General features: G+C 42.3%; 1 protein-coding gene across 1 annotated transcript; it reads right to left on the bottom strand.

The window, feature by feature from the left end:
• Nucleotides 1–632: 632 nt before the first annotated feature.
• Nucleotides 633–12,555, bottom strand: LOC139414142 (SLIT and NTRK-like protein 6). Its single transcript, XM_071162023.1, has 2 exons — nt 12,170–12,555; nt 633–5,759 (listed from the first exon to the last, which is right to left on the bottom strand). Exon 2 carries the CDS (start codon nt 5,741–5,743, stop codon nt 3,251–3,253), a length of 2,493 nt encoding a protein of 830 aa, XP_071018124.1. The 5' UTR covers nt 5,744–5,759; nt 12,170–12,555; the 3' UTR covers nt 633–3,250.
• Between the last annotated feature and the right edge of the window lie 226 nt (nt 12,556–12,781).

Genomic DNA, 12,781 nt, shown 5'->3' with positions numbered 1-12,781 from the left:
GAGCAGTGCAGAGGGAATTTTCTATACCCCATTGTTGTGCAGTAATTAAGCACTGTGGATAAGCAATCTCAGAAGGGGGTCCAATAATGCAAGGGGGAAATGACAGACTTGTGTTTGCAAGGCAGAGAACTGGAAAGACTTGACATGCCATATTGGGCGATGAGGGAAGCCAGGCTTGAGCATGGATTTGACACGAAAGAGATTTTCGGTGTGTGCGTCTGTGTGGCTATATATAGCAATTCATTTGAAATTCTACTTCGAGTAAAATGACCAGGATGAACCTACCTATGTGCTTGATTTATTCAAACAAGCACACAGATGGTATATAATGCTGTGCTGTATGTCCATGGGAGGAATACAGAACATGCAGCAGTATTGGGGACATGCATAAGAGTGTGAATAACAATGTAATGTCATTACTATCTTAAGTGCCCTCTGTGCAGGATAGCATCATTTCACCCACTCCCCTGTTGAGCACGTAATGTGCTATAATATTAGATGTTTGGTCACTTTTATGCTAAACTCATGACAGAATGTAGTCTTTTTGCAAAAGGCTTTGCAATATACCTGCAAGCAATCTGTTTAGAGGACTGAAGAGCTTACCTATTGTATTGAATCTTGATTGTTCAAAGTTTGCAGTATTGCAATTCTTTATTTAAATTTAATACATGTTCATCTGCACAACACTGAAGGCACAAAATAACAGAATGTGTGACATATGTACAAAAATTACAGAATAAATAATTTTATCTACATTGGTATAAAATAAAGTTTACATAAAACATTTTCAGAGTTGAACAGGGTTGCTTACTCGATCAGAATAATAAAGTGAACGCATATCCTGAACATTTATCATGCTGAGAAAAACTGGTCAGTTGTGATTTGTAAAAATGACACTCATACAAAAAGGTTTGTATACACATCAGTAGTTCTGTCCCCTTCAGTAGCAGGAAAGGAACAATGATAAACAGAAATTGCTGTCGAAAAGTAAGTTGATTGTCATGCACCATCTTTTTAAATGGCATTTGATTAGTGCAATGCATTTCTTCTGTACAGATGCAAGATATGATTTATATATGTACTGGGACTTTTAAGTGCTAAGTTTTGGGAAAATGGATTTGTATAAACATGTTCCCACTGGTTGGAATACAAAATGTGGTATTGAAATAATGGAAGGGCTAAATCTAATGAACGACAGCACTAATGTGCACTCCATCATTGCGACCCAGAATACATGTTGGCATTTTGTTAAGTCTACGGCATTTTGAGCATGCTGATTATGGCATATGATTGAAACAGCCTGACATAATTTATGGAAAAGAATGAGGCCTGCCAAAGATCTAAGCTGAACTGGTAACAAAAACTTACCCCTGCCGTACTTATTTGCCTTCCCGATAATTACATTTGGGAAAGATATCTGTTATATCAGCAACTTCAAGTGCTGTCTGTCTACAGTGGCTTGCGAAAGTATTCACTCCCCTTAACATTTTTCCATTTTGTTGCCTTACAACCTGGAAAAAAAAGGATTTTGGGGGGGAGGGGGGGAATTTGTATCATTTGATTTACACAACATGCCTACTACCACTTTGAAGATACAACATATTTTTTTGTTGTGAAACAAACAAGAAATAAGACAAATAAAAACAAAGATTGAGCGTGCATAACTATTCACCCCCCCAAAGTCAATACTTTTTGCACCTTTTGCAGCAATTACAGCTGCATGTCTCTTGGGGTATGCCTCTATAAGCTTGGCACATCCAGCCACTGGGATTTTTGCTCATTCAAGGCAAAACTGCTCCAGCTCCTTCAAGTTGGATGGGTTCCGCTGGTGTTCAGCAATCTTTAAGTCATACCACAAATTCTCAATTGGATTGAGGTCTGGGCTTTGACTAGGCCATTCCAAGACATTTAAATGTTTCCCCTTAAACCACTCAAGTGTTGCTTTAGCAGTATGCTTAGGGTCATTGTCCTGCTGGAATGTGAACCTCTGTCCCAGGCTCAAATCTCTGGAAGACTGAAACAGGTTTCCATCAAGAATTTCCCTGTATTTAGCACCATCCATCATTCCTTCAATTCTGACCAGTTTCCCAGTCCCTGCTGATGAAGAACATGCCCACATCATGATGCTGCCACCACCATGCTTCACTGTGGGGATGCTGTTCTCGGGGTGATGAGAGGTGTTGGGTTTGCACCAGACATAGCATTTTCCTTGATGGCCAAAAAGCAAAATGTTAGTCTCATCTGACCAGAGTACCTTCTTCCATATGTTTGGGGAGTCTCCCACGTGCCTTTTGGCGAACACCAAATGTGTCTGACCTTTTTCTGGCCAATCTTCTGTAAAGCCCAGCTCTGTGGCGTGTACAGCTTAAAGTGGTCCTATGGACAGATACTCCACTCTCCGCTGTGGAGCTTTGCAGCTCCTTCAGGGTTGTCTTTGGTCACTTTGTTGCCTCTTTGATTAAATGCCCTCCTTGCTTGGTCCGTGAGTTTTGGTGGGCAACCCTCTCTTGGCAGGTTTGTTGTGGTGCCATATTCTTTCCATTTTTGAATAATTTATTTAAATTAATGGTGCTCCGTGGGATGTTCAAAGTTTGATATTTTTTAATAACCCAACCCTGATCTGTACTTCTCCACAACTTTGTCCCTGACCTGTTTGGAGAGCTCCTTGATCTTCATGGTGCCCCTTGCTTAGTAGTGTTGCAGACTCTGGGTCCTGTCAGAACAGGTGTATATACACTGAGATCATGTGACAGATCATGTGACACTTAAATAAAGTCCACCTGTGTGCAATCTAACTAATTATGTGACTTCTGAAAGTAATTGGTTGCACCAGATATTATTTAGGGGCTTCATAGCAAAGGGTGTGAATACATATGCACGTACCACTTTTCCATTTTCTCTTTTTTTGAATTTTATGAAACAAGTTATTTTTTTTATTTCACTTCACCAATTTGGACTACTTTGTGCATGTCCATTACATGAAATCCAAATTAAAATCAATTTAAATTACAGGTTGTATTGCAACAAAATAGTAAAAACGCCAAGGGGGATGAATACTTTTGCAAGGCACTGTATAGGAAAACAAAACAACAAAGAAATGGCTAAATATACATTACATTCTGTGCTACAAATGACTTGTATGTCCAAGACCGCTGTGGGATATGTAGGTCTTCGACTGAAAATATAAGATGGTAGTTTTGGACAAGGCACTTGTGGAGTTGAATATAAAACCATTAATTGTCTTTTTATATCAGTTATATGCAGTTTGATGCTCCAGAACCTCCAAATAATCTGGCTCGGTGTGTAGGTTAGCTTTCAGTTCAAAGTACTCGTTTTTAGTTTGTTCCACCATGACCTTCCTCGGTCTCGACAACATAATAGTCTCCATTAATTTCAGTTCCTCGTGGTGTCCTGGAACCTGCATCTCTACTGTTGGTTGTAGCTGGGACATGTTTTTCCTGAGGTATTCAGTAATTCCGAGCTGCTGCAGCTCCCTAACCCTCTCCCTCTCTAGTATGTTTTTATAGAGGGAGCTCGCGTCGCCGAGTGTTACGAACTCAGTTGGGCAGTCTGACGTCACAGCTCTGAACTTCAAATTAGAGCCTGTGAGAGGGGAAGTATTCTCTGTCTCCATGATGCTACGACAGATGTGCTTTGGTTCGTCCAGTTCATTGAGGTCGGACTCATATTCTTTATGCTGAGTACAGTAGGTGGGGTTGCGGCAGATCTGGACGATGGGGCTGTGTGAGCGCTCGTCGTACACGGTGCCTCCGGTCCTCTGCCCCAGTGTGTGGTGGGTGGTTTTCTGGCCGTACATACTGTATTGCAGGTGGATGGGGCTGCTGCTCTCCCGCGGCTGCTCCTCCGCCTGTTTCTTCTTCACCCTCCTTCGCCGTCTGTGCACGAGGAATGCCACAATCCCCGCTGAACAGAAGATGACCATGAGGAAGATGACGAGCAAGCTAAGGATCAGAACGGAGAGCGGAACTGAGTCCGTGATTGAGCTGAAGAAACCGCTCCTAGAGCCGTCAGTCGCCACTGTGGTTGTCTCGTCCTCATCCGTGGGCAAGGAGTAGGTCACTAGGCCGCGGCACAGCAACTCGTTTCTAAGGGCCCTCAGCTCAGCCTTCGCCACTTTTCTCGGTGTGTGACACAAAATGGAACCTACGACTGTGTCCTTCCTCAGCTTCTCAACCCACTGTTTGAGACTGATTAAGTCACAGCTGCAGTCCCAGGGGTTGTCCTCTAAATAAACCTGCTCTAAAGAGTCAAGCTGGTCCAGCACGTTGCTTACAGGCAGGTGCATGAGCAGATTTTTTCTCAGGTTCAGTTTGGTGAGGGGTACGTTGCGAAATATCTGCAATGGGAGACTAGTCAGCAGATTGTTATTCAAAGACAAGAGTTTGAGATTTGGCAAAGGATTAAAAGCTCCTGGAACAATTTCTTTGATAATGTTATATTCCAAATATAGGTATTCAAGGTTGTGGAGTCCAATGAACATAGTCGCGGAAAGGGTTTCAATTCTGTTGCCGTTGAGATAAAGTTTTTTCAAATTGCTTAAGCTGAGAAAAGTTTCATTGTCAATGTAATCAATTCGATTGTTGGCTAAATTCAATAACTCTAAACTGTCATATGTGACAAAGTCATATTTCAACAGTCTCTGAATCATGTTTCCTGTGAGCACCAGCTTGGTAGGGCTTTGCTCAAGTATTCCAATATCTGAAATCCGTTGAATCCCTCTATCCTGACAATGCATTAAAAACCCAGCCACAGGGTGATTGTGACAAGAACAGTGCTCCACACAAGGACTCCCTGGAACATAAGGTGTCGGAATCTTTACGACATCCTCTAACTTCGGAATCTCTGCCACTTTGGAAGACGGGGTGACCACCATGTCCAGTGACTTGGAAGGCTCCTCTAAGTTGATATCAGCGTGAGAGGGGCAGAGAACATCCCGTTTGATTTTGGCCAGGATGGTGCCCCTGAGGTGGTGGGGGCTGCTGCAGACCACCTCCCCAATGGCCGACTGGGCCCGCATGTTCTCCATCCAGATCTTCAGGTGAAGGATCTCACAATCGCACATCCAGTCGTTGTCCTCCAGAAGAAGCTCCATGATCCGCCCAATGTGCTCCAGGAAGCCAACGTAAGGCAGGGTCTGTAACTGGTTCCCCCGCAGGTCCAAGTGGGTGAGCGGAACAAACCGGAAAATATTGCTGGGAAGAAACTCGATGGCGTTGTCGTTGAGGATCAGAACTTTGAGGCGGATGAGTTTGCTGAATGCCCCCGGCTCGACCACGCGGATGAAGTTTGTGTCCGCCTGGAGAAACTCCAAATTTACCAAGCCGTGAAAAGTGTCTTCCTTCAACGTGACCAGGAAATTACTGTTGATGTGGAGCTTCTTCAAGGAGCCCAGTGCACTAAAGACCCCAGGTTCAAGCTCTTGTATGCTATTAGCCCCGAGATGAAGTGAAACGGCATTCTTTAAACCTTCCAAGTCTTCTGCATTCAACTCCACCAAGTCGTTTTTGTACAGATTGAGGTGGAAAGGTAGAGCTGACGGCACTTTGATTTGGGAGATCTTGCTGATATTTCTCTCCTCACAGTTAAGATACAGGATGCCATCTTTTTCTTCACAAGTACACAATGAGTCACAGGATTCACTCAGAAATACCTTGGAGGGCTGGATGTCTTGGAAACAAGCAGCAGCGAAAAATGAGCAAAGGAAAAGGATGCGGGGTAGCATTTTCTGTCCGTTGTATCTGCAAAGCATAAAGAAGAAGGACAGAGGGAGGGAAGAGAGGGAGAGAAAGATGTTACCAAAATGTAATGGACTTGGAAAACAACAAAAACATGGATTAAGTCAATAATCACAAGCATTTGTTTACATATTTTTGCTATAAGTATCTTAACTAATTTGATTAGATTATCAGCCCCTTTAGACAGACAATAAAGCATGGTCTCCTATTATAGAAATACATGGACCCATTATTTCCGAACTATGCATATATACTTTTAATCCTGGATCATAAGATCAATGTAATTCTCACAGTATAGAAAATTAAGTTGAAACTGAATACACAGTCAATTTTAAATGAATTATGCATTGATGTATCATATGCATGAAGGGAGCACACAGTTATCTTTGAAGGAATGTGAGGAATTCATATTCTTTAAAACATGCATGGCCTAGTGAACATTGGAATCTTGTTTACATGGCCACACTACCTCATATACAAGGTAATGTCGAAAACGTCATGTTTAAATAATACACTTGGGTATGGCCTAGAATAGATTTGATCCATGTTTTTAACCCAAGAAGAGCCAGCATCAAATAAAATGTTTTTTTTCCTCAAATGAGCAAACATGTATTTTCTCACCCACGCGATTTTCCTTTTCGAAATCGTTCACACAGCAATGTGTGATCATCACACGAAGCGATGCGATTTCATTGATTCTCCCTAGATGCCGAACTAGCTTGATACTGTAGGTTGGGTGTATTGTGAGGTATGACAGGCCTCACACTGTTGGATGACAGCGCTGCACTGCATTGGTGGAATAAAAAAAAAATTCACCGATCAAAGACTGAATGCTTTATCACTAAATGCTTTATGTGGATGGGGTAAAAAAAATTACAAGATAAAAAAATAAAATATATACTTTTGTAAAGTGACTGGGTGTATTATACATGGATGACAACAGGGTCAGGAGAGTGGAAAAAAACAGCCCCACATCTATTTTCAGAATCAAATGTGTATAGCTTGTGGTGAAGCAACTACACAGATCCATTGGAGGCCAGTGAAGCCTTATAATGCCTTCTCATGCATGTAAGCAAGGCCAACTCATCACCAAGCAGTTACTCTGCTAGTGGGAGGTCATAAAAAAATGTACTGGGAAAATAGTGCACTCTGAACAAAGGAAAAAAAAAAGAGCGAAATACCTCGGAAATAAAACGTGTATCACTCGTCCCCTGCAGCCCTTGTAATATACACAATGATCCTTGTCCATATATCGCCAGACAAATAGGTCATTCACACGGTTTGTTCCATGTACTTCATATTGCTCTCAATTGCAATCTGTTAGGCAGAGTGCTCGCACCAAAATGTGGTTCCTGCTTGATGATTCCATAGCACCCTTATCCTGCATCACTGATTGTGTTTTAACAACTGCAGCAGGTAGCCTAGCGGTTAAGGGTGTTGGGCCAGTAACCAGAAGGTAGTTGGTTCGAATCCCTGAGCTGACTAGGTGAAAAATCTGTCAAAGTGTCGTTGAGCAAGGCACTTAACCCGAATTGCCCCTGTAAGTCGATGTAGATAAGCGTGTCTGCTAAATTACTTGAATGTAAATGTCACAGTGGTGTGGAATATTCACAATGTAGTATATCAACCCTGTTAGTAAGTCATAGCCAATCATAGCTTTCGGAAAATACAGCTATTGCCATTTGAGACCCTTGTTTGTCCATTTAAATTGATTTGCGGTGACTGATGCTCCTAATACTTCTCCTCTGCCCGAGCAGAGCAGTTTACATGGCATTGATATAGCCTTGAAGACTCATCCTCGGTAAAGGGGAATGACATACATGCTAAAGCGTTAATCATTATCTCATATAGCTGCTCTTTTCTGCCTATAAGCATTGTAGACGCAGGATACAAACGTTACCGCTACTTCTATGGCTACCACCACCGTTACTTCTACCACCACCGTTACTTCTACCACCACCGTTACTTCTACCACCACCGTTACTTCTACCACCACCGTTACTTCTACTGCTACCACTACTGTTACTGCTACTGCTACCACTACTGTTACTGCTACTGCTACCACTACTGTTACTGCTACTGCTACCACTACTGTTACTGCTACCACTACTGTTACTGCTACCACTACTGCTACCGCTACCACTACTGCTACCGCTACCACTACTGCTACCGCTACCGCTACCACTACTGCAACCACTACTGCAACCACTACTGCTACTTCTACCACTACCGTTACTTCTACCACTAGCGCTACCACTACTGTTACTTCTACCACTACTCCTACCACTACCGTTACTTCTACCACTAGCGCTACTGTTACTTCTACTGCTACCGCTACTGTTACTTCTACTGCTACTGTTACTTCTACTAATAACACCATCAACAACACTAACAAGACTACTATTGTACTCCCTAAGTGTACAAAACATGCTCTTTCCATGACAGACTGACCAGGTGAAAGCTATGATCCCTTATTGATGTCATCTGTTAAATCCACTTTAAAATCAGTGTAGATGAAGGGGAAGAGACAGGTTAAAGAAGGATGTTTAACCCTTGAGACAATTGAGACATGGATTGTGGAGTGCCTTTGAACCGCATATGGTAGTAGGTGCCAGGCGCACCGATTTGAGTGTGTCAAGAACTGCAGCGCTGCTGGGTTTTTCATGCTCAACAGCTCCCCGTGTGTATCAAGAATAGTACACCTCCCAAAGGATATCCAGCCAACATGACACAACTGTGGGAAGCATTGGAGTCAACAAGGACCAGGATCCCTGTGGAACGCTTTCAACATCTTGTAGAGTCTATGCCCCAACGAATTGAGGCTGTTCTGAGGGCAAAAGAGTGTGCAACTCAATATTAGGAAGGTGTTCCTACTGTTTTGTACACTCAGTGTATAATTATGGGTGGTTATGAAAGGCTTCTGTATTTTACATAATAATGGAATGGCCAAGATTTCTCTTAAATCACTATGAACAGAGGCTTTGACTTTCACAGAAATATACCCAATATATTCCACATTTTGGCATTTCTTCCAGAGCAGGTGGTCTTCCAAAGCAATGTCATCCATTATACAACCAAACACTGATGCCCCACCACAGCATTGATAACGGACACACAGCGGCTGAGCGATAGCAGGCGTCCATGATGCTGCAAACCCCAGCTCCACTCAGGTGGCCAATCTTGCGGCACACACACACACACACAGCTGATCCCCCGATGAGATAGCTATAATTGGTGCCTGATCGATAGACGCCACCGTGCACAGGGCTTGCCACAATAAACAATGCAGCACATACCTATACAGTGTGCTCGGCTGGTGCGCCCCACCTCGTTGATAGCGAGCATATGCGTGATATGCTAATAATAGCAGCACGACACCAGTTCCCCTGATAAAGACGATTTAGCAGGTATGCATTTCAAAAGGTCTGTTAACTAATTTGGTGCAATTGTTTTTCACAAGGATTATCAGTCAGATGTACCAAGCAAGATAGACATGTGCAGACGTGCAAAACATTGTCACAATCAAGGCACTTGGCTCTGCAGTAATGTAAAACAGTACACAGCAGAATCTGGACAAAAGGAATACCCTTACTCCCTAGTTAGACCAGAAATGTATTATTATTCTGTTTTAAAGGAGACTTTGGATGAGGCCATTTGAGAATATCACACACACTGACAGAAGCCGTCATTGGGTTATATAGGGCCCGTGATTTGTTTAAGAGTTGTCTTTACTCAAGTCATTAAGGTAAAAGGAAAGAAGATCTTCCATAATAGCACTGAGCTGCATGACCAAAACCACAGACATGCCCAAACCTGGGAGATCTTGTAAAACTAGTCAACTTTAAATGACTCATGATAAATAACTTTGACAAGTGACTATCTTTCCTCACCACACAAAGTAGGGACAGTAAAAGTCTCAACAACACATTTTGTTTTCTACAGAAGCATCATCCAAAATGACGTGATGTTGAAATATCCTAACGTAGCCTAGTCGTTGGTATCCTTTTAATCTGTGTAGATCCATTACACAAGCCAAGATTAGAACACTTAAACCCAACCCAAAACAAAAGGCTGTGATTTCAGTATAATCACTTTGTACAACATAAACATGACATGTTCAAGTCACATACACCACCTTGCCAGTCTCAAATCAACACCATGATTCAAATGACCCCTCTGGATAGATACGTGCTTTTAGTTTATGTTAATGTATTTCTGCATGTTGTATGGTATTTGTGTATTGACATACACACCGAGTGGACAAAGCATTAAGGACACCTGCTCTTTCCATGACATAGTCTTCATCTGGTCAGTCTTCGACTGACCGGTCACTTGTTAAATCCACTTTATTCAGTGTAGATGAAGGGGACGCGACAGGTTAAAGAAGGAGTTTTAAGACTAGAGACAATTGAGACATGGATTGTGTATACATGTCATCCAGAGGGTGAATGGGCATGACAACATATTTAAGTGCCTTTGAACAGGTATGGTAGTAGGTGCCAAGCATTGGAGCATCCCAGCATCCCTGTGGAACGCTTTCGATACCTTGTAGAGTCTATGCCCGCAATGAAATGAGGCGGTTCTAAGGGCAAAGGGGGACACAACTCAGTATTAGGAAGGTGTTCCTAATGTTTGGCATACTCAGTGTATGTTCACCATTTGCAATATGACCTCTAATTGCTTATTTAGTTATATTATGGAGCCATAGTGTTGAAAGCTAAGGACCACAGTGTCTCTGTACAGAAGTAGATTAGCCAGCAGACTGGAGGCTAGACTATAGGTTGTTACTGCTGCACACCGGATGCTACGCTCATGGCTGAAAGACTCTAAGGGAGGCAAGGCAGAGAGAAACTCAACTCAAAAGCCATGAGAGCAAATTAGGAGCTTCTGCACACTATATTGTGCAGTGCATGAAAATGCACCCGGTGGAGGACCTCTGCGCAATGTTCCCAGGCCAATTAATGGAAGGACAGTTCCCTATTCCAGTGTATTGGAAGTGATGTGCTTGCCCTACAGGGAAACCACTACTCCCACTAACATCTATAGAGACGTCACCATGGTCCTCAGTCCACGGATGATATTTACATTCGATCATTCAAGACTGACGAAAGGTCACTCACTGTGTCCCATTGCAACTATTTCATAAGGTCTGCATGTGTGTGTGTTTGATTGTTTGTTTGTTTTTTTCCTGTTCTTGGAGGGGGGGAGGGGGGGGGAAATGATTTGCACCTCCATTAATTAATACTCAATGACTTGCCGAATCAGGAATACAGTTAGTGGGTGTTCACGGGTGATAAGTCCAAATGGGTATTTACATGATCCTACCAGAGCAGGAATAACAATCTAGCACAATGACCATATATTGTAACCACTTTCTTCATGCTTTAAGTTAGATTTCAATGCACAGTGAGTGCATAAATGTGATGACCAACTCAACTTGGTCATCCTTTAGCTCAAAGACCATGCACTTACATGGAATCCATAGTCACATTTTATTCTGTTCCCAATGTATTATATTATTCTACGCATATGACTAAAATTTCATTAAATTTAAAACCTAGGCCTGTGTATTTTATTTGACACATTCTCAAACAATATTTCATCTGCAGTTACAGTGCACAGCTGAGTAATTGCATTCTGGTTGCATGGAGGTACCTTCCATGTTAGAGCGACCTTATAAATGCCCCCAGTTATGAGGTAGCCTAACTTAACTGATTTACACACAAAACATGTTGAAATTAGAACGTCTGCACAAATACATTTTGAGTCAAGTAAGCTGGTAAGACTCGTGTGTGCTACTATTACCAATAGACATTTTTCGGGAACATTTTAGGTGAGCATATGCTGAATCATGTTCCAAGGACGATTGATTGTAATAGGCTAAATCAACGCGTTGCTGGAGATTTGTAGTACGTGCAGCTGAATTTAATGCATGGCGGTGCGCCAGGTGCGCGTAAAATACCTGAATGTGTCTGTCGACCCAGGTGTAACGTTACTTTAGCAATTTTATTTCGACTAATTCAACTGCCCTCACAAGCTAAATAATTATTGAATCAGACCATCCAATTTGCAAATGGAGGTTAACAATTGTTGAAGTTGTCTTTCCAACTGCAATCTCTAAAAACACAAGCGCTTTGGCCAGAACACTTCCGGACGTTTAAATACAAATATAATAAAAATTGATATATCTGTAGGTTATTTGGAGGAAAGCGTGCTCACAGCCTCAGCTAGTCCGATCAAACCTCGACATATCGAACGGACACCTGGATACCACACAAGATAGATGCAGGAAGTTAAAGTGACTATATGTCCTACCAGTCTAAAGAAAGGTTGTCAACAAACTAATTATAAAAAGTAACGAATTTATAACAGTTGTGAGACTTCTCGTTCGGATGATATGATAGGCTACTTACCCGTTGTGCAGAGTGAGAAAGACTGTGGCTAATCCAAATGATGCTTAGGTTAGATAGGTTGATCCATGTGGAGACGTAAGGATGCGAGGCATCAAAAGTCCCCTCAAACCGTTTATTTAAATTTTACAGCATCTTCTTTAGAGAATAGGCTAGGCATACTGGTGTAAATAACGTTTACTTTTGTCACCTCTTGTTTTAATATTAGACTGTCGGCGTTTACAATCCGGTATTGCAAAGTGTTCAACCCGACACGACCCGTCCGAAGCAATTTGGGATGTGTTGGCCTTTCCACTTTATCTTTGATTAATTAATTGATTCATGTAGATCCTTTTTAGTCTCCCTGGTCAGTCCTCTCTGTTAACTTCTTCTGTGCTAAGTTACCAGCCACTAAAGGGTGAGTGTAACTGTAGCGCCTTTTTGGAATACTGAGCCTTAGAATTTGCATGCTTTTGAGCGGTGGAAAGCTCCGAAGTATTGTAGTTGTTCTGGGCTCCTCCCCCCGAGACTCACTGACTTTTATGGCATTGCATGGTGTGGTGGAACGCGTTTAGGAGAAGGAATCTGGTACTGAAGGTCAGATTGCCCACAGTAACCCTACGAATGTTGATATAA

The sequence above is a fragment of the Oncorhynchus clarkii genome, chromosome 7 (genome assembly GCF_045791955.1).
Source record: "Oncorhynchus clarkii lewisi isolate Uvic-CL-2024 chromosome 7, UVic_Ocla_1.0, whole genome shotgun sequence".
Taxonomy (NCBI): domain Eukaryota; kingdom Metazoa; phylum Chordata; class Actinopteri; order Salmoniformes; family Salmonidae; genus Oncorhynchus; species Oncorhynchus clarkii.
Note: the sequence above shows the minus strand (reverse complement) of the source record. Positions and strands in the feature narration are given on the sequence as shown.